Source organism: Pleurodeles waltl, chromosome 9, assembly GCF_031143425.1.
Source record: "Pleurodeles waltl isolate 20211129_DDA chromosome 9, aPleWal1.hap1.20221129, whole genome shotgun sequence".
In the NCBI taxonomy this organism is placed as follows: Eukaryota; Metazoa; Chordata; class Amphibia; order Caudata; family Salamandridae; genus Pleurodeles; species Pleurodeles waltl.
In genome coordinates this window covers 9280723-9303962 of record NC_090448.1, presented here as the reverse complement: position 1 = coordinate 9303962, position 23240 = coordinate 9280723, and the positions used below count along the sequence as shown (strand labels likewise).

Below are 23240 nucleotides of genomic sequence, written 5' to 3'. Positions count from 1 at the left end.
AAACGGTGTAAAACATCTATGGCATACAGTGTACAATGCAAAACGTCCATAGGCCTGAAACAACATAGCATCTTTCGTAGCACATCCAACTCATTTGAAAGAACCCAAACTTCTGCCAGCGAGGTGGAATGGAAGCTTCAGCTCTCCTACTTGCCTATAGGCCACCACAGCTAGGTTTCTTCTGCACGTCATGTGTGAGGGAGTCCTCTGGCGGAGCTCTGCTTTTACTGTTCACTGTACCAGAAATTGTTATTTGGTGTGCCGTGGGTTTGAACTAGCCCTATCTTCATCGCTGAAGTACTGTGTCTCGTTTTTAGGGAAAAATACAGTGTTCGATGGCATCTGTCGCTGTAGATACGCATGTTTTGCATAGCTCGCCATCTGGTGTTGGGTCGGAGTGTTACAAGTTGTTTTTCTTCGAAGAAGTCTTTCGAGTCACGGGACCGAGTGACTCCTCCTTTTGTCTCCATTGCGCATGGGCGTCGACTCCATCTTCGATTGTTTTTTTTCCGCCATCGGGTTCGGACGTGTTCCTGTCGCTCCGAGTTTCGGAACGGAAAAACAGCTAAATTTCTGAAGATTTTCGTCGGTATTGTTGCGTTCGGGATCGGCGTAGTCAGAATCAACACCGCATCGAAGATCGAAGAGCTCCGGAGCCCTTCGGGGTAGTTTTCGATCCCCGTCGGGGCCTGCTCGGCCCGACCGCGTGTAGAAGACCGCCGATGGAACGGACCCCGTTTCGTTTCTGTCTCAAATGCCACAAAAAATACCCCTATTCAGACCAACACTTGGTCTGTAACCTGTGCCTATCACCTGAGCACAGTGAAGACACTTGTGAGACCGTCGAGCAAGAAGACTTCAAATGGCGTCCACGCCGACAGCGCACTGAGAGGTCGAGGTACAGGAAGAGGAAGAAACCTTTTCGATACACGAATCGGACTCCGAGGAACTCGACGATCCAAGAACCGTGAGTAAGACGTCGAAAAGCACTCATAAGAAGATTGTCAAGGCCCAGGGGACGCCACTGCCACCAGGCCATGGCTCCACCCATAAATTCGGTGACCAACCGTCGGCACCGAAAAAGGCCCAATCAGTGCCGAGACCGTCCGACTCCGGTCGAGACACCGGCACGCAGCCTTCTCGGGACCGAGAAAGTGCTGGAGACATACATCGACACCGAGATAGCGGTGTAGACACGGCTCGATGCCGAGACAGCGGCACCGATGAAGATCGACGCCGAGATGTTTCGACTCCGAAAAAGAAAAAAGCCACCTCGGAGCCGAAAAAAGATGCAGACAGGGTTTCGGTGCCGAAACAACCTGCAACCGACCCAGTTTCAGGCTCTTATACCGAAGAGCAATCAATGACCTCCCAAATGCGAAAGCATAGGTTTGAGGAAGACCTGCAATCCACCGATGTAGACCATACGCCGAAACTTATTTTTATACAGCAGGGGACAGGAAAGATAAGCACCCTTCCCCCTATTAGGAGAAAGAGAAGACTGGAATTTCAAACTGACCAAACACCACAAACAAAAATGGTGAAAAGGGTTACTCCGCCACCCTCTCCTCCACCTATAATTCACGTCTCGCCAGCACAAACTCCATCACATTCCCCGGCTCACACCACCATGAGCCAAGGTGACCAGGATCAGGACGCATGGGACTTATACGACGCCCCTGTGTCAGATAACAGTCCGGAGGCATACCCTACAAAGCCATTACCACCAGAGGACAGTACTGCATATTCTCAGGTGGTGGCTAGAGCAGCACAATTCCACAATGTAAGCCTCCACTCAGAACAGGTCGAGGATGACTTTCTATTCAACACCCTCTCTGCCACCCACAGCTCCTACCAAAGCCTGCCTATGCTCCCTGGTATGCTTCGGCACGCAAAAGACATCTTTAAGGAGCCGGTCAAAAGTAGGGCTTTCACACCAAGGGTGGAAAAAAAGTATAAAGCGCCTCCTACAGACCCTATTTTCATAACTTCGCAGCTGCCACCAGATTCTGTCGTTGTAGGAGCAGCTAGGAAAAGGGCCAACTTCCACACATCTGGGGACGCACCACCCCCAGATAAGGAAAGCCGCAAGTTCGATGCAGCTGGAAAGAGAGTCGCAGCACAAGCTGCAAACCAGTGGCGCATCGCTAACTCACAGGCACTTCTTGCGCGCTATGACAGAGCCCATTGGGATGAGATGCAACATCTCATTGAACATCTACCCAAAGACGTACAAAAGAGGGCAAAGCAAGTGGTTGAAGGACAAAACATTTCAAACAACCAGATACGCTCCTCCATGGACGCAGCAGACACAGCTGCAAGAACAATAAATACATCTGTGACCATCAGAAGGCATGCATGGCTACGAACGTCTGGGTTTAAACCAGAGATTCAGCAGGCAGTTCTCAATATGCCATTCAACGAAAAAGAACTGTTCGGTCCAGAAGTGGACACGCCGATTGAGAAACTTAAAAAGGACACGGACACTGCTAAAGCCATGGGCGCACTCTACTCCCCGCAGAGCAGAGGAAATTACAGCACCTTCCGCAAAACACCCTTTAGAGGGGGGTTTCAGGGTCAGGCCACACAAGCCAGCACCTCACAGGCAACACCATCCAGTTACCAGGGACAGTACAGGGGAGGCTTTCGGGGCCAATATAGAGGAGGGCAATTCCCTAGGAATAGGGGAAAATTTCAAAGCCCCAAAAACCCTACAACTAAGCAGTGACTCACATGTCACTCACCCCCTCCACACAACACCAGTGGGGGGAAGAATAGGTCATTATTACAAAGCATGGGAGGAAATCACTACAGACACTTGGGTTCTAGCAATTATCCAAAATGGTTATTGCATAGAATTTCTACAATTCCCTCCAAACATACCACCAAGAGCACAAAATTTATCAAAACATCATTCCGAGCTCCTGGAGATAGAAGTTCAAGCACTATTGCAAAAGAACGCAATCGAGTTAGAACCAAACACACAAATAAACACAGGAGTTTATTCACTGTACTTCTTAATACCAAAGAAGGACAAAACGCTAAGACCAATCCTAGACCTAAGAATACTAAACACATACATCAAATCAGACCACTTTTACATGGTCACACTACAAGAAGTGTTACCATTGCTGAAACTACACGACTACATGACAACATTAGACCTCAAAGACGCGTATTTCCATATACCAATACATCCATCGCACAGGAAATACCTAAGGTTTGTATTCAAAGGAATACACTACCAATTCAAGGTACTGCCTTTCGGTTTAACAACCGCACCAAGAGTCTTTACCAAATGTCTAGCAGTAGTCGCTGCACACATCAGAAGGCAGCAAATACATGTATTCCCGTATCTAGACGACTGGCTAATCAAGACCCATTCGTTAATAACTTGCTCACACCACACAAATCAAATCATACAAACCCTCTACAAACTAGGGTTCACAGTCAACTTCGCAAAATCCAACATTCTGCCGCGCAAGGTACAACAATACCTAGGAGCCATAATAAACACAACAATAGGAGTAGCCACTCCAAGTCCACAAAGAATTCAAAATTTCAACAACATCATACAACGCATGTATTCAACACAGAAAATACAAGCAAAGATGATATTACAACTCCTAGGCGTGATGTCTTCATGCATAGCCATTGTCCCAAACGCAAGACTGCACATGAGGCCCTTACAACAGTGCCTAGCATCACAGTGGTCACAAGCACAGGGTCACCTTACAGATCTGGTGTTAATAGACCGCCAAACTTACCTCTCGCTTCTATGGTGGAACAATATAAATTTAAACAAAGGGCGGCCTTTCCAAGACCCAGTGCCACAATACGTAATAACGACAGATGCTTCCATGACAGGGTGGGGAGCACACCTCGATCAACACAGCATACAAGGACAATGGAACGTACATCAAACAAAACTGCATATAAATCACCTAGAACTGCTAGCAGTTTTTCAAGCACTAAAGGCTTTTCAACCAATAATAGTTCACAAATACATTCTCGTCAAAACAGACAACATGACAACAATGTATTATCTAAACAAACAAGGGGGGACGCACTCAACGCAATTGAGCCTGCTGGCACAAAAGATATGGCGTTGGGCAATTCACAACCAAATTCGCCTAATAGCACAATTTATCCCAGGAATTCAGAATCAACTCGCAGACAATCTCTCTAGAGATCACCAACAGGTCCACGAATGGGAAATTCACCCCCAAATTCTGAACACTTACTTCACGCTCTGGGGAACACCTCAAATAGACTTGTTTGCGACAAAAGAGAACGCAAAATGCCAAAACTTCGCATCCAGATACCCACACAGGCAGTCCCACGGCTATGCCCTATGGATCAACTGGTCAGGGATATTTGCCTACGCTTTTACTCCTCTCCCTCTCCTTCCTTATCTGGTAAACAAACTCAGTCAAAACAAACTCAAACTCATATTAATAGCACCAACTTGGGCAAGGCAACCCTGGTACACAACGCTGCTAGACCTATCAGTAGTACCCCACATCAAACTGCCCAACAGGCCGGATCTGTTGACACAACACAACCAAACGATCAGACACCCAGATCCAGCATCGCTGAATCTAGCAATCTGTCTCCTGAAATCCTAGAATTCGGACACTTACAACTTACCCAAGAATGTATGGAAGTCCTAAAGCAAGCCAGAAGGCCGTCCACTAGGCACTGCTATGCCAGTAAATGGAAGAGGTTTGTTTGCTACTGCCATATTAATCAAATCCAACCATTACACGCAACCCCAAAACATGTAGTGGGTTACTTGCTTCACTTACAAAAATCTAACCTAGCTTTCTCTTCCATTAAAATACACCTTGCAGCAATATCTGCATACCTGCAGCCTACCTATTCAACTTCCCTATATAGGATACCAGTCATTAAAGCATTCATGGAGGGCCTTAAAAGAATTATTCCACCAAGAACACCACCTGTTCCTTCATGGAACCTAAATGTTGTCTTAACTAGACTTATGGGTCCACCTTTTGAACCCATGCACTCTTGCGAAATACAGTTCCTCACCTGGAAGGTTGCATTTCTCATCGCCATTACTTCCCTAAGAAGAGTAAGCGAGATTCAGGCGTTTACAATACAAGAACCTTTTATACAACTACACAAAAATAAGGTCGTCCTAAGGACTAATCCTAAATTTCTACCAAAAGTTATTTCACCGTTCCATCTAAATCAAACAGTGGAACTTCCAGTGTTCTTCCCACAGCCAGATTCCGTAGCTGAGAGGGCACTACATACATTAGATGTCAAAAGAGCATTAATGTATTACATTGACAGAACAAAGAGCATCAGGAAAACTAAACAGCTATTTATTGCATTCCAAAAACCTCATGCAGGAAACCCAATATCAAAACAAGGTATAGCCAGATGGATAGTTAAATGCATCCAAATCTGCTACCTTAAAGCTAAACGACAACTGCCCATTACACCAAGGGCACACTCAACCAGAAAGAAAGGTGCTACCATGGCCTTTCTAGGAAACATCCCAATGCAAGAAATATGTAAGGCAGCCACATGGTCTACGCCTCACACATTCACCAAGCACTACTGTGTAGACGTGTTATCCGCACAACAAGCCACAGTAGGTCAAGCCGTATTAAGAACATTGTTTCAGACTACTCCCACTCCTACAGGCTGAGCCACCGCTTTGGGGAGATAACTGCTTACTAGTCTATGCAAAACATGCGTATCTACAGCGACAGATGCCATCGAACTGAAAATGTCACTTACCCAGTGTACATCTGTTCGTGGCATCAGTCGCTGTAGATTCGCATGTGCCCACCCGCCTCCCCGGGAGCCTGTAGCAGTTCGGAAGGTACCTTCAACTATTTGTATATATTATTTTAACCTTAAATAGGTACATACTTAGTCACTCCATTGCATGGGCACTATTACTACAATACAACTCCTACCTCACCCTCTGCGGGGAAAAACAATCGAAGATGGAGTCGACGCCCATGCGCAATGGAGACAAAAGGAGGAGTCACTCGGTCCCGTGACTAGAAAGACTTCTTCGAAGAAAAACAACTTGTAACACTCCGACCCAACACCAGATGGCGAGCTATGCAAAACATGCGAATCTACAGCGACTGATGCCACGAACAGATGTACACTGGGTAAGTGACATTTTCATTCCTAGACCAGAGACCTTTTGTCCTGACGGGCAACTGTAACCATGACTGGCTGAGAAAAGAAGTCTCTGTGTAAGCCTTGTTTATCTTGTGGTAACAAGAAGATTTACACAGATGATCCACATTCTCAGTGTATTTATGGCATTTACCCACTTCAGAAGGTGTCAGGGTTGTGATACGTGCAAGACTTTTTCAACTACAACTCTTAAGAACAGAGAAAGTAGGTTGCCTTTATTCTTTATGGACCACGAGAATTTTCCTCCTCTAAAGAAGATGCCCCCTCTTTTGGGCAGGATTGTTTGAAAAGTGCCCCTCAAAGCACTTCCACAAAGACATCGCACAAGAGGAGATTTATGTGGTACAGCGCTTGCAGCCACCTCTTCTGGTAATTCCCAGGATAACCATACTTCAAGGCACTATAGAGGTGATCACCCAGTAGTGAAGAAGAAATCTTCAAAAGATTTATCTTCAAATGCATTATTGATGACAAGACCGTCAGTGACGACTTCTACACTGTCGTCGACGATGAGTACCTCATCAACAAGACCGTCAGTGACCATTCCGTCGATGGCAACTGTTCCGTCAACGATGACTCTTCCGTCATTGACAACTGTCATACTGTTGACAGCGAAATCACCTTTGACAACTACAGTCAACAGTGAATTTAAGAGATGTTTTTTCACCTTTGAAGGTGTCAAGCTTATCTCTGGCTCAAATAATGCTATCAGACTAAGAGGAGGAGGATGGTGATTATGCCTCCATGACTGCTTACAGCTCAACTCAATTAGATGTAAAATATGTCCTAGGTTGTGGAGAAGAAATGGAGGGGACAACAAATTTGTTTATCAGCAATTGTAAGTCTCAAACTACTTGAATTATTCTCAGAAAGAAACCGACAGAATACTTTAAAAAAACAGATGTGGTTCAACTGCCAATGTCCTCTTTATCAGCGTTGCAACAGATGATGGAGACTTTCTCTACGTTTTTACCACAGCAACCATCCAAAAATCCTACACCCATTCTGGCACCCCCTCTATCTGCTCCTTTGCCAGTTTCACTTCCTTAGGAACCATTTCTACTACCTCCCCTTCCACCGCCAAGGGAACCATCTTCTAGATCTGCTCACACAGAGGACGTGGATTGTTAGCTGCAATGGTTCGGTATATTCGGATATAGGTTGAGAGGAGGGTAAACTCCACAAAACGATGGAGGACAAGATTATAGCAGAGGATAATTAATTGCAGTAGTGGAGAAGGTGATGGACCAAGCCACAGGATTCTTCAAATGATAACTCCAAGTTTCATTCATTAATAGAAGGAAACTTCAAGAAATGTAACCTATCAATGACCTCTGTAGATCAGCCATGTTTTCTTTAGGGCTTTAAAGAGCAACCTCGGAAGTCTGTTAACTCCATACCCTTTCTCGATTAGATCTGGTCGGAAGTTCCAGCGGTGATGCATCATCTGGAGAAAAAGGTATAAGGCTCCGCATTCAGTCGTTCTTCAGCAGCTCAATGAAGAATCAAGACCCCATTAACTCCATCCTCTGGTACACCAGACAAGGATGGCAAACACTTTGATCATATGGGCCAAAGAACTTAGCCTATGGCAGCAACTTCAAGACAGCCAATGCCCTGGCAATCCTGAGTGATGATTGCCAGATGTGGCATAACATTGCTCCATCGCTGGAGCTTATTCCTGAAGACCAGAGGGGAGCTGCAGGAGCTATTGTAAAGGAAGAGGAGCTTACTTCTCCCTTCATTAATGAGGCAGTAATAGATGTCTTGAGCACAAGTTTTTGCCAGCTGGCAGGAGTACTAAGAAGACCAGGCTGATTAAAGTCTGCAGCCTTCCGTACTGACATCCAGTCCAAGATTCTGGATGTGCATGTTCATGGCCTCACTCTTTTTGGCAGGCTTATGAGGCCTTGCAAGGTCTTAAAACTTACTGCAAAAATCCTAATGCTTTTGCATTGTATCGAAGATTTGGGATGTCTAGTATTTATAACTCAAGAAGATGACAATTTCAGAGGAGGATTCATTCAATATGAAAGTCAGGGATAATCAATATAATCCTCAGTCTGGATACAATTGAGGATACTACTTCAGTCGAAACCAAAAGACCGTGTTACGGGAGGTCTTCAGGAAAAAAGAAAGGTGCTTAAGCACGAAACAAGGACATTCAGAAAAGAGCTTGACTCGCAGCTTAGACCCCCTTTTCCATATGGTTCTCAAAAGCTGGCAGGGAGAATTTCACATTTTGCTTCCGCATGGAATAAGATAACATCAGATGTTCAATCAGGGCATACATTGGAGTTCATCCAGAGACCCCCAGTTTCTCCATCAAGAAAGGAATATCATCTTCATTTGAAGGAGCTTCAAATGGAAGTTCATGTGCTTCTCTTCAAAGGAGCCATAGAAATTGTCCCCAAATCACAAAGGAACCAAGGATTTTGTTCCAGGTTCTTCCTAATCAAGAAAAACACAGGTCACTGGAGACCAGTACTGGATCAGAGACACCTGGACTAGTTTCTAAAGAAACTGTCATTCCAGATGATTACTTTACAAGAAATCCTTTTGATGATGTAGAAAGGGGATTTTATGACCTCCCTTGGCATTTGGGATGCATAATCCCACATACCCATTCATCGAAAAACAAAGAAAGTGCCTTTGATTCTCCATAGCGGGCCACACTACCAGTTCAAGGCGCTCCCTTTTGAACTTAAATCAGCGCCTTGAATATTCACCAAATGTCTCGCCCCAGATGCTGCTTTTCTCAGGCGAGAAAGTCACCAGGTGTTCCCTTTCCTGGGCGATTGGCTACTCAAAGCACCATCCAGAGAAGGAGCAAAAGCTTCTTCGAATGCCTGCATCATTCTCTTCCAGAATTTGAACAGAGAAAAATCGTTGTTGAAACACACAGTTGGGAAAAGCTTTTCAGTCGGCGGAAAGGGTGAGGAAGTTGCAGACAGTGGCAAAGCCTTTTCTTGGAAAACAATCTCAGTGAGGCAATGCATGTACTTGTTGGGCCTGATGGCATCATGAACAGGCCTCATTCCGTTTTGCAGGCTCCATATGAGACCTGCCCAACAAGGACTTGATTTGGAATGGAAACAGAACGGTCAATGGAAGATACTGTCCATGTCACAAGGAGCTTGAAGCAAAACTAAATGTTAGTCTTTCTTTTCTGCTGATAACAGAAGGTTGATACTCACTACGGATGTGTCCATGGATGAATGAGATTACCCGCATGAACTTTCAACCACTGGCCTCTGGTCAGATGCAGAGAAGAGGCTCCCCATCAATGTGTGGAACTCCGCACCATATGACTAGGTTTACAAGCATGCCTCTCCAGATTGGCAGGTCAACCAGTCCTTGTCAGAACAGACAACGGTCCAAGATCCTTTCAGAAGAGGATCAGATGCTGTGGAACTGGATATACATTGCTTTGGAACATCTGCCCAAAAGATCGGGCGTATGCACTCAATCGACAAATGTCGAATTGTCATGAATGTGAACTAGCAAGATGGATTACATTTTCAATCGCTGTGGTCAGTCCCCAATCGATCTGTTTGCTACTCCGAACAAGGAGAAATGCCTGTTTCGTAGGTTTCTAGCATCTGTGGACTTTGGGCAATGCCCTTTCGATCAGTTAGTTGAAGATATTTTCCTATTCCTTTCTTCCTTTTCCCCCGATCCCCAGGTTGTTGAAGGTGAAGATGGACCATCGCACTAGATTCTCATTGCCTCCCACAACTTGCTGTACCAGTATGGCCTCACGTGTGTTAGTACAGCGAACTGCTGCAGTTATCTGCACATCCATCCGTTCCTCTGACAGTGCACCCCAAAATACTTTCCAGACATCATGGAGAGATTGTCCACTACGAGCACCCGTTGCCGAAGATGACAGCATGGTACCTGACCACCTAGGACTAGACCATCTAGATCTACCACAAGAATGTAAACATACCGCGGCGCAGGCTCGCGCACCTGCGATTAGTAAGACTTACAATGCTGAATGGAAGCGTTTGTCTGGTGCAGGAAGTGGTCCTCATCCGCTTCTAGTGAAAACCTATTCAGATCCTTCCATATTTTGTTAGCCAAATAGACTCAAATGTTCATTGGTGCGGGTCCATCTTGCTGCAGTCTCGAGATTTACAAGAACCGATACATCAGCATCGACTCTGTTTTCCCATAGCATTAAACAGCTTTTGAAAGGGCTCTTTAGAGCATTTCCACTTCTTCGACATCCTCTGGTTCCATGGCAGCTTAATCCAGTCCTCAGGCAGCTCATGTCGACTCTTCTTGAGCCTATACATAGAGCAGACTTTTAAAATTTGTTTTTTGCAAAACAGCCCTTCTCCTAGTGCTAACGTCCCCCATAAGAGTGGGAGAGATTCAAGCATCCACCATCAGGGAACCTTTTGTCCAGTTCACGGAGGACAGGGTAAGTCCCCGAACCGAATTCATTCCAAAGGTTCCCGCTGACTTTAATCTAAATGAACCCGTCATTGTTAGATCTTTCTTTCGAAACCCATCTTCAACAGCAGGAAGATCGGAGCATGATTTGGACTTGCGTAGATGTCTTTGATTATGTAGATAAGACAAAGGACGTATGCACATCCAACCAGAATTTGTGCTCGCACAGGAGTCTCGTCGGACTCTTGCAAGCCCAACCGTCCAAATATACAATTTTGTGACCCTTAATTTCGCAAAAAGTACTGAACGGATTTACACCAAATCACAAAAATCACAATCTGTGGACCAAGGTCTAGCTTTCTCCCGAATGTTCTTGTTATTCCATCAAGACGTTTTTGCTGTAGCCCGTCTTTAGTTAATGGATAATGCATGGGGTTTTTACGCTTTGGGACACCCCTTTTTCCTGAGCCCCTGGTTGAAGGATCACCCCAAAACTTTCCAGGAAGGAGCTGAGGTGGTGAACTTTTTTATTTTATTTATTTTTTGAAGGTTTTGTGAAGATTTCTTAGACGGGGACAAAGGTATTCAGTGAGCAGAAGTCGCTTTATGAAACAGCAGAACTAAAACTGGCGACCGCCATTAGTTTTTTTTCTTCTTTTGTTATCTATATAGGTATAGATATCTATATATATATCTCTATATATCTATATATAGATATAGATAGAGAGAGAGAGAGATATGTATGTATATATAGAGATATATATATATATGTAACCTTAAACACTCCCTTAAATACCAGGAGAGCCAGGACACCTCCAATATGAAAATTCTATTTATTTCAGCACAAAATCCAACGCGTTTCGACAACAGCCTTACTCATGTATGTATGTATATGTGTATATATATATGTGTGTGTGTGAGTATGGTATCTGTCATCAGATGAACAGCGCACCATAAACATTGATTCTGCAACAATTTAGTGATTACTGCTAATATTACATAATTGATTGCACAGACCACTTTTCCTAAGAAAAGCTACACATTTGATTGCTGTTGCTGGGCTCCAGACATTCAGGCCAATATTTTTTTTTTTTTTAGCGTTCCAGCATTTGTTTGTCCATTTGAGGGATACAAATAATTATTGAGCAAATTTGTTAAAATAATGAACATATCTCCACATTTTTCGCTAGCTCTTCAAGCGGGCTTGTCACTGATGCAGATTTTTCAGTAATACGTAGCTCTGAATGTGCCAGAATAAAAGTAGTTTGTAGTGGTGCACAGAGACCCCAAAGAAGTACGTGTTGCAACAACCCAGTGCTGATTTTGTTTAAAAAAACAAAGCTCTGAGACGGAGCTGCATAACCACCCTGTCAGTGAAATAGTTAACCTCTAAATATGGGATTATCATTATTAGTTATTGCTCAGGGCCTGTGACCTACTGCTGTTCTCCTCTTGATACTTCAGACATTATTACCACATCTCACTGTTTTGTAATTCTCTGTAAACTCCATCAAAAGGTGGTTTGCATTTGATAATTTTCTTTAGAAAAGTTCATTTCCTCTCACACCCTCAGACCAGCAGTTTAATCTGGTGCATGTGGAGCTGCCCCACCTCCAACACCTGGCTACAGTCCTCCTTACCTGCACATTTGCCTCTTACACAGACCTGGCCCGAGGCCTAGGACCACAACATTACTTTAGAGTCTTTTCCGATGACTCGTCTGTTTCCATGCAGACTTCTCTCACACTCAATTACTTAAATAAAAAGGCCTTTTATAGCCTCTAGACCAAGGGCAGCCCCATAAACACATGGCATGAAATAAATCCTCCCAGCTGGGTTTATGGAAAAACAAATATACTGGGCATTGGGTAATGTCCTTCCGTCCCTCGTACAAAGTGCATTACCTAATGCGCAGAGCATCACACGACTTGTAAAAGCATGCCTCCACTGAGCCAATATTATTCCTGCCCCGGCGTAGTGTGCTATGTTGACTTGTGACATCATTATTATGGCTAGTTTGCTTCTTCAGTCCCCTCATTCTGGTTTGAGCAATATTCACATGGTAATAGATCTGCTAAATAAGGTAAATCCTTACTACTTGCGGGCCCAGAGAGATCAGTGTATTCCTTTCCCGTCATCAAAATCCATAAAACTGATCACAGACCTCAGAATGTGCTCAGTCAGCGCTTTGGGCCACCGGTGGTGGCAGAAATTTACTGCCATTTTCCACCACATGACCAAAATTGCCTTTTCAATATCTATAATATCTATTATTTCTTACAATTTTTTGTTACTTTCTTGTGCTTTCAATGAGTTTCTCTCCATTATCAGCATTGAACACTGCCCTTCAGTGGACAGGTGTTGGCACCGCTTTGGAAGAACCAAATAGTGAGGAGAGCGCAGCATTGCTACCGCCGTGTGGTAGCAACAAATGTCATGCTACTGGTTTCTGCCGGCTTGTAAGGACTTTCAGATGGTCTTTGGTGGGTGTATGTTTGGATACTTGGATATTTGATTTGTTTTTCTGGCTACAGGACCTTCTCCCAAACATGAGTCTGGTAACTCAAGCTATCATACTGTTGCCTCTTCTGAGAACTTATGCTCTTGTTCTGAAAAAGATGCGTCTACATTTATACCCTTATGCAACAGCCTCATCCGAGGGCACCTCTCTGTGTAAACATTGCTATTTACATGCCCACGTCAAACTGAGGTCAATTTCCTTGCCATTCTCTTGCTTTGCAAATAGCGTTATGAATGAATGTGGGAAAGTTTGTTTGGTTCTTGTGGCAACGAGGGATCTTTATTATCACTGTAAAGTGAAAACTTAGTAGGTCCATGCGGCTACTGGAACAAAAAGACCAGACCCTCCATGCTCTGCCACATGGAAAGCGATCTATTGTGAGGTATGCGGAGGTGAAGAGTATTTATTATTCCTTGGAAGGGACAGTGAATTCCATTAGTCATTTGACCAGCTACAGGGTGGAAGAGCTATGGACCAAAGCCACACTTGTCTGGAAAACAAAACTGCAGGTTTCAAGCGTGTCGTGAGTGTCCCCAACATATGTTGGTGATGGACACCCATGACGTCTGCCTCGGATATCTCTGAACCTCACGCAACACAGTCATGCTGTTACTGTGCAAAAATTATTTTGAAATTAATTTAAACCTGTTGCTGAACTCCTGAAGAATTTGTGGCAGTGGTCACGGTCCTGGTCGAGATTGAGTGCTCTCGATCCAGAGACCGATCTCTGGACGGATCCTCCTCAAGATCAAATAAATGACATAACTCACGTAAATTGTGCAAGAATCCAAACATGAGTCACCCACGTCCCGCCACTCACTTCGTTTGGAGTCGTGCGACGGCCCATGTACCTCTCCGCCTCGGAGCGAACTCCAGAAGTGCTTCCGCATGACCTGCCTCAGCGAACAACCACAGCAGACATGCAATGCCTGAAGGAGGCCGTAGCAATCATTTTTGTTACCACAGCGAAACCCTCAGGCGCTCCTTCGAGCCCCAAGGCCTGTTGCAGATCCATCCCCAGCGGTACCACTCGTCCTCCACCCAAGGTTGACTCCACCACCTTACCTCTTACCCTCTCCTCCCCACTCATGAGTCCAGCACAACGTTTGACATTACAGGACCGAACCTCCACACCAGCACCAATGGTGGATTCAAGTCCAGTAGTTTTATTAACACTTCCATTGACACAGCTGACTGCTTGGTTACGGAAGTTGAGACCAGCGTGATGGTTAAGGGCCACTGTTTGGTTTGCTCAACAATATTATTGGACGTCCAGCAATTAAATGTTTCGGAGAAAAAGGCTGACTCGGCCTTTGAGATTTATAAAGAAAGCAAAGCTACTGCTTGCTCTCTAGGCATAGCTCAGCCTGTTCAGCAGCTCCTCCAACAAGTATGCCCCATTCTAGGCTTCAGTAGCGAATACTTGCAGAGGCAGTGCTAATACAGGCCTCAGCAGCAACAGGGCTCCCAAGCCTATGGAGGGTGAGGCCAGGAAGCTAGCAGACAGCGTTTGGGACTCGGGTGCGGCACCCTACCGCATTCCCGCCCTTAGGCACAAAACCACTGTAAAACATCCTTGGGGCGCACAGTCACCTGATAGTAGGCCATGTCACCTTTAACCTCCCCGGATGGATGACAACATGTCGGGTCAATGGGTATATTCTTTACCCTTCCTATCCTATTCCCGGGACATGCCATCCATACCACAAAACCTCCTGGAGGACCGCTTGTCAGTTCTCCATGAGACGCTTGTGATGGCTGCAGAGTTCAGGACTGGTTGTTACTCCCATTATTTTATGGTGCCAAAGACCCAAGGCCTTCATCCCATCTCTGGATCTTTACCCTCTGAATCTCCTCTTCATGAAGAACAAGTTCAAAATGCCCACCCAGGCCCAGGTTCTGCCTGCCCTAGATCCAAGAGGCTCGATGGTGGAACCGGACGTGCAGGATGTTTATTTCCATTACCAGTCCTGAAGTCCCGCATACATTACATGCAGTTGCAGGTAGGCCACGAGCACTTTCAATTCTTTGTGCTCCCCTTAGACATTCCCAGTGTTTCTCTCCTGTTCACAAAAGTGATGGTGGTGGTTGCAGCTCATCTGCAGAGGGGGGGGGAATGCCAGACTTTCCGTACCTTGATAACTGGGTACAGAAAGCGAGCTTGTCTCACAGTTGTGAGCTACCTCTAGACAACGTCTGACCTGCTGGCATCGTTGGGTCTCTCCATCAACTACATCCCACCTGACTCCTTCACAAAACTTCCCTTCATTGGAACTGTTCGAGCTATACTTCCACCTCAAGGGGTCCAGGACATTCGGGCTATAATCTCTGTTTTTCAAGCTCTGACCTGGGTATCGGTGAGAGCAGCTCTTAAGCTTCTGGGGCTCTTGGCCTCCTGCATCCTGATTGTGGACCACGCCGGTTGGCTCATGCAGGCTCTGCAGTGGGATCTGAAGTCTCCGTGGGCTCAGCACCAAGGCAACCTCTCAGACCCCATTCAAGTGTCGAAGGAGACTATGAAAGAGCTGCAGTGGTGGCTGCTGAATCGCAATTGGATCAACAGCAGACCCCTTTTCCCACTCCATCCAGAACTAAAGCTTGTGAGTTGGGGGGAATGGAGAGGGGGCATCTGGGAGAGATGGTGATCAAAGGCTTTTGGCCTTTCACAGAGTCTCGTCTCACATAACATGGTGGAGTTGCGAGCGACTCAACACTAAACGTCTTCCTCCTGATCATCAAAGGGGAACGGGTGCAGGTACTCATGGACAGCACAACCACCATGTGGTATTGCAACAAGCGGGCAGCATTGGATTGTGAATTTTGTCCCGGAGACTCTGCACCTATGGAAGTGGCTGAACGCTTAGGGCATCTTCCTGATCGCCCAGCACCTGGTAGGGGATCTTTAAACACCAGGGCAGACGAACTCAGCCGGTGTTGCTTACTGGTTCACGAATGGCGGTTACACTCGGACGTGGCACAGGACATCTTCCAGCAATACGAAGAACCTTGGCTTGATCTCTTTACCACCGCAGAGAATGCACAATGTTGAAACTTATGCACATTTGAGTTCCAAAAACGGCACTCCCTCAGGGGTGCCTTTCTACAACATTAGGGGTTGGGACTCCTGTACATCTTCCTGCCACTCCCTCTCCTGCTAGTAATACTCAAGAAGATTTAGAGACCAGGCACAAGTAACCCCAGTGGTGTTAGACTGGGCAAGGAGAGTGTGGTATCCAGAGCTTCTGGCTGTAAGCATATGTTCTTCAATCCAGCTAACCCTTTGGGAGAACGTCCTGTCGCAGTTGCGGAGTCGAGTCTTGCAATCGAGCCTGCGCACTCTGTCTCCATTCGTGGAGACTGCGCAGCCTCAGTGATGGCTTTCAGTCTTCCTTCCGAAATAATCTGTGTTCTCTTAGCAGCCAGGGGTCTATCAACCAAATTGATCTCGCAGGATAATGGGTGAAGTTTGTTGCTTGCCATTCCTCCTGACACCTACAACCCCTGAATGTACAGTAATCAGATGTCCTCTTGTTTGGTTTGTCATTGGCCCAGCAAGGCCATGCTATTGCAACCTTAAAGGTTACCTTTTGGCCCTTTCTGGCTTTTTGCTTTTACCTGAGCAGCCATCCCTCCTCAAGTCATCTGTTGTTATGTGTTTTTTTGAAGGGGCGGGTGCAAATGTTCCCACCTATACTTTTTTGTCACACTGCAGTGTGGGACCTTAATTTGGTACTCACCTATGTGCTGTGCGCAGTCCCCTTGAACCAATGCATGGTTGTTCTGTTAGACTCCTTAATATCAAGACTGCATTCCTGATCACCGTGACATTGCAAGAGGAGTGAGCGAGTTTCAGGCATTGTGCGTGGTTCCGCCATATGCTTTTTTTCTGCCCGCACAAATTAGTCCTCTGGATAAAAGCAACATTCCTACCTAAGGTAGCTCACCCTTCCGCGCAGACCAATTCATCACCTTGCCGGCTTTCTGTGCACCGCCCACCCCTCCAAGGAGGAAGAATGGTTTACTAGCCCTGACCCTAAATGGCGCTTGGCATCTGTGTGGACGGGACCAGAGATTAGGACGGGTCAACCAACTTTTCGTTGGTTTCTCTGGGGCGAAGACAAAGCAGTGCAAAAGTGGACCAACCATCTCCAGACTGATTATACTGTGCAGAAGTCATACACATGCATTACACCAGAGCGAAGACTGCGCTCTCTGCACCGGTACGTAGTGTGCCTGCCTTAGACATCTGCCAGGCTGCTACATGGGCGTCCCTCCTCATGAAGCATTACTACCTGGATATCCAGGACCGGTGGGGCGGGCACTCAGTCTGTCCTGCAGGATTTCCAGGTCTGAGCGGTTCAACAGACCCACCCACAGAGGGGTTGTACTGCTTTTGTATCTATTCACAATGTGAGGAATCTGCGGTTAGAAATCCTTATCAGAACTTACCTTTGTTAATGCTTTTTCTAGTAGAAACTCTGTAGGAAGTTGGCTCTGTATGTACTATTTCAAAGTAAGAAATAGCATGCACAGAGTCCAACGGTTCCCCTTAGAGGTAAGATAGTGGCAAAAAGAGATACTTCTAATGCTCTATTTTGTGGTAGTGTGGTTGAGCAGTAGGCGTATCAGAGGGTAGTGTTAAGCATTTGTTGTACACACACAGGCAATAAATGAGGAACACACACTCAAAAGACAATTCCAGGCCAATAGGTTTTTATATAGAAAAATATATTTTCTTAGTTTATTTTAAGAACCACAGGTTCAAGATTTACAAACAATACTTTAAATGAAAGGTATTTCACTCAGGTATCTTAGGAACTTTGAATTATCACAATAGCATGTACAGTTTTGGCAAAAATGGCAATAAGCTATTTTACAACTAGACGGTGCAAAATTCGACAGTTCCTGGGGGAGGTAAGTATTTGTTAGTTTTTCAGGTAAGTAAAGCACTTACAGGGTTCAAAGTTGGGTCCAAGGTAGCCCACCGTTGGGGGTTCAGGGCAACCCCAAAGTTACCACACCAGCAGCTCAGGACTGGTCAGGTGCAGAGGTCAAAGTGGTGCCCAAAACTCATAGGCTTAAATGGAAATAGGGGTGCCCCGGTTCCAGTCTGCCAGCAGGTAAGTACCCGTGACTTCAGAGGGCAGACCTGGGGGGTTTTGTAGGGCACCGGGGGGGCCGGGGGGGGGGGACACAAGCAGGCACAGAACGTACACCCTCAGCGGCACAGGGGCGGCCGGGTGCAGAGTGCAAACAGGTGTTGGGTTTGCAATAGGACTCAATGGGGAGACCCGGGGGGTCTCTTCAACGATGCAGGCAGGTAAAGGGGGGGGGCTCTTCGGGGTAGCCACCACCTGGGCTAGGAATAGGGCCGCCTGGGGGTCGCTCCTGCACTGGAGTTCGGTTCCTTCAGGTCCTGGGGGCTGCGGGTGCGGTGTGTTTTCCAGGCGCCGGGTTCCTTGAAGCAGGCAGTCGCGGTCGGGGGAGCCTCTGGATTCCCGCTGCAGGCATCGCTGTGGGGTATCAGGGGGGTCAACTCGGGCTACTCACGGGCTCGCAGTCGCCGGGGAGTCCTCCCTGTAGAGTTAGTTTTACGCAGGTCGAGCCGGGGCTGTCTGGTGCAGAGTGGAAAGTCTCACGCTTCCGGCGGGAAACGTGTGGTCTTTAAAAGTTGTTTCTTTGTGGCAAAGTTGCAAGTTGGTTGAACAGGGCCGCTGTCCTCAGGAGTTTCTAGGGCCTTTTAGATGCAGGGTAGTCCTCTGAGGCTTCAGAGGTCGCTGGACCCTGGGGGACGCGTCACTGTTGCAGTTTTTCTTGAAGTGGGGAGAGAGGCCGGTAGGGCTGGGGCCAAAGCAGTTGGTGTCTCCGTCTTCTCTGCAGGGATTCAGGTCAGCAGTCCTTCTTCGTCTTCAGGTTGCAGGAATCTATCTTTCTTGGTTCGGGTGGCCTCTAAATACTCAATTTAGGAGGGTGTTTAGGCCTGGGGGGCTAGTAGCCATGGCTACTAGCCCTGAGGGTGCCTACACCCTCTTTGCGCCTCCTCCCTGAGGGGAGGGGGGCACATCCCTAATCCTATTGGGGGAATCCTCTATCTGCAATACCAGCTCCATACACCTTAGGGGTTGTCCTGACTGGCCAGTGACTCCTCCGTGTTTTTCTCATTATCTCCTCCAGCCTTGCCGCCAAAAGTGGGCCCGTGGCTAGAGGGGGCAGGCATCTCCACTAGCTGGGATGCCCTGTGGCGCTGTAACAAAGGGGGTGAGCGTTTAAGGCTCACCGCCAGGTGTTACAGTTCCTGCAGGGGAGGTGAGAAGCACCTCCACCCAGTACAGGCTTTGTTACTAGCCACAGAGTGACAAAGGCACTCTCCCCATGTGGCCAGCAACATGTCTGGTGTGTGGCAGGCTGGCAAAACTAGTCAGCCCACACTGGAAGTCGGGTATGTTTTCAGGGGGCATCTCTAAGATTCCCTCTGGGTGTATTTCACAATAAAATGTACACTGGCATCAGTGTGCATTTATTGTGCTGAAAAGTTTGATACCAAACTTCCCAGTTTTCAGTGTAGCCATTATGGTGCTGTGGAGTTCGTGTATGACAAACTCCCAGATCATATACTCTTATGGCTACCCTGCACTCACAATGTCTAAGGTTTTGCTTAGACACTGTAGGGGCATAGTGCTCATGCACCTATGCCCTCACCTGTGGTATAGTGCACCCTGCCTTAGGGCTGTAAGGCCTGCTAGAGGGGTGACTTAACTATACCATAGGCAGTGTGAGGTTGGCATGGCACCCTGAGGGGAGTGCCATGTTGACTTAGTCATTTTCTCCCCACCAGCACACACAAGCTGGCAAGCAGTGTGTATGTGCTGAGTGAGGGGTCCCTAGGGTGGCATAAGACATGCGGCAGCCCTTAGAGACCTTCCCTGGCATCAGGGCCCTTGGTACCAGGGGTACCAGTTACAATAGACTTTACCTGGATGCCAGGGTGTGCCAATTGTGGAGACAAAGGTACAGGTTAGGGAAAGAACACTGGTGCTGGGGCCTGGTTAGCAGACCTCAGCACACTTTCCATGCCAAGGAGGCATTTCCTTACAGACTCCATCCAACCGGAGATTCCTCACCGATCCATCCTTCGCCCTGTTCCGTGGAATGGACTCAAATACTTTTAAGATGCCAAATATAAATGTCCTGGACACTGCACAATCTAATTTCCATGGTTTGTTTGATGGCAAAAACGTAGATTCGAAAGAAACTGACATCAGATCACGGGGAGGTGGTTCATATATAGGGGCCCGATGTTATACTAGAGGCAGGACTAAGCTGACCCAGAGCTGCACGGTGTCACCTACTGATGCGTGAGGGAATTGTTCTAAAGTTTCCAGATCCAGTCTGGCGCCTGGAGAAAATTCATAAGATGTAGGATCTGCTGGTATATAGAGTCTACAAGAAATGGCATTACTGTTTGTCTAAGACCCAATAATCTCATCACATGCAGCTACCATTCTCGAGGCGAGATATAGATATAGATATGCATAATCTTTTCTTTCTTTTTACAGACCGTGGCCATCTTGGAGCAAAGACTGACCCTAACTGAGGACAAGCTGAGAGAGTGCCTGGACAATCAGCAGCGAATGACTTTCCAAATAAGGCGAACTGATGGCCAAGAGAAATGAGGGGCTTCTGTTCTGTGACTATCTGATGATATTTTTCTAAGAACTTTTTTCTACTCGCATTTTATGCAGTGAATTTTATTTCTGTAATCTTTTAATCCTGTGGCTGCTGGACAGTGAAGTGCCTTTTATGAAGCGGTTGATGGTGCTGTGACTTTCACTAAAACATCCTGGGGCCCTGCTTGATGTTCCTTCTGGACCTGCTTGATGTTCCTTCTGGATCTTCTTCAAGGAAGAGTGTTTTTAGATCTCCATCCTCTCTTGTTTCTGCTTCCACCTCATGGCTCTTGTTCAGCTTCTCTTTGATGCCTGAATGATGCTATGGACTGCCTGCCCTTGGCTTCCTCAGTCTGTATAACACACCCTCTATATATTTAAACGTCCTGTGACATAATTCCGAAACCTTGCTGTGCATGCTAATACCCAATACTCTGTTGATGTTGATTTTCCCCAAAGGATTGTTTTCAAAGGCTGCGTCATTGCTACCTCAGTGTCTTTCCTTTGTCTCTTGACCCAGTATTGCCTCCATTAAGTAGCGGGGGTTCTCTGGGCTTGGCTCTGAGGTGCGCCTTCCTTCTGAGTGCAGGGGATGGCTGTGACCAGCCTGGCCACCGTCGCTGCGCAGGTCACGGGAGCTTTCCTTGTGGTCCATCTCTAATCTCACCGGCACCTTCCAATGTTCACTTGTGCCTTATAGGGTTGGGTTCCTTGGGAAGGAAAGGATGTGTACTTTCCTCAGGACATATTGGTAACACCGCCTGACGTGTTGTTGTAGAAGCACCTTTGAGTAATGAACCTGTAAGAAACAAAACCTTGTGTGAAAAACAGAACCTAAAAATGGCAAAAATCACCTTCTTTCAACACCAAGTGTCAGAGCTGAGTTAAGTATAGAATTCCTAGGTCAAGATCCTAAATTCATCTTTTGAAAGCTTTTACGTGGCGCTGCAGATGTTTAGAAATATCTTAGACCTGCACGTCCCGTGTTGGAAGACATGCTGTTGAGATGTGTACAGATCTTCACTGCTGTGCGCACTGGTGATGGTCCCTGGAGCTCTGATGTTTCCCATCTGTGACTGTGCAGGTGATGGGCTGGCTGCCCAAAGCTGTTACCCTCCTAATGATGCACCTTATGGCTCTTTGTACCATTGGAGTCTGGTGACTGAGGCACTAGTGAGGGGCATTGATACCCTAGAGGAGTCCCACTGGTGCTCTACAGAAGTCATCCCCTTCCACCGCCACCTGTCTAAAGCAAGAGGCCACCATTCCATCCATGTGGAGGTCTGTGGAGGCCAGTGGTGGTGTTCAGAAGTCAGCTCCTTCTGCTGCCACCTGTGGTGGTCTACAGAAGTCAGTCCCTTCCAGTGCCATCTGTCTCACGGTACCAGACCAGCATTCTATCCATGTGGACGTCTATGGAGGCCAGAGGAGTCCCAGTGGGGCTCTACAGAAGTCATCCCCTTACGCCTCCACATGTGGTGGTCTTCAGAAGTCAGCCCTTTCCACCACCACCTGTCTAAAGCAAGAGGCCACCATTCATCCATGTGGAGGTCTGTGGAGGCCAGTGGTGGCATTCAGAAGTCGGCCCCTTCTGCTGCCACCTGTGGTGGTCTTCAGAAGTTGGCCTCTTCCACCGCTACCAGTCTAAAGCAACAGGCCACCATTCCATCCATGTGGATGTCTATGGAGGCCAGTGGAGTCCCAGTGGTGCTCTACAGAAGTCATCCCCTTACGCCTCCACCTGTGGTGGTCTTGAGAAGTCGGCCCTTCTGCCGCCACCTGTTGTGGTGGTCTTGAGAAGTCGGCCCTTCCACCACCACCTTTCTCAAGGCACCAGGCCACCATTCCATTCATCTGGAGGTCTATGGAAGTCCTAATGGATGTCTCTTAAGAGTCTCTGTTTTGACTGCTGCATGACGGACATTACTTTGGGATGAGAGGATTTTTTTTTAACATCTCCGTGGGATGGAGTGTGTTTGGTATTTAGTAGCAGGACAGGACACGGTCCCTACGAACGAAATGTACCCATTCTTTGAAAATTTCAGAATTCAGATTTACTATGGTGTGCATTGATGCTTGCCGTGCGTCTCATTTCTGTAGCAGCTAAAGATAGCTGATATAACTTTACTACTCACACCTGAAAGTAATGGGGGGGCCCCCTTTTAAAAAAAAAAAAAAAAAAACTCTGCGACCCCCTTAAAAATAAAAAATAACTTCCTAAATTGTAGATATATCATCTTTTATCGACAAGTTAGAGATGCTGCTGCTGGAACAGGCATGTTTGAGGGCCAATCAGAGGCGAAAGAAGCGTGTGGATGTCACACACGGTGTGTGCTAGAGTCCCACAGCTTGGATAGAGAAGGCCTGAGCACCTCTCTGGACTCTCCTGAACAGGCACAGTTGGGAGCCAATGGGAAGCCAATCACAGAAGACCTGTTACACTAGTATAAGAACTTCTCCTT

The 23240-nt window shown here is 46.7% G+C and overlaps 1 protein-coding gene across 1 annotated transcript in view; it reads left to right on the top strand.

Annotated features, from left to right (window-relative positions):
- The window catches only part of POC1A (POC1 centriolar protein A), a 125285-nt gene extending 102288 nt beyond the window's left edge, over positions 1–22997 (top strand). The window contains exon 11 of the mRNA XM_069206099.1: positions 20668–22997. Coding sequence (XP_069062200.1) covers positions 20668–20784 — 117 coding nt within the window. The 3' untranslated portion in view covers positions 20785–22997. The remainder of the gene's footprint in view (positions 1–20667) is intronic.
- Positions 22998–23240: the final 243 nt, after the last annotated feature.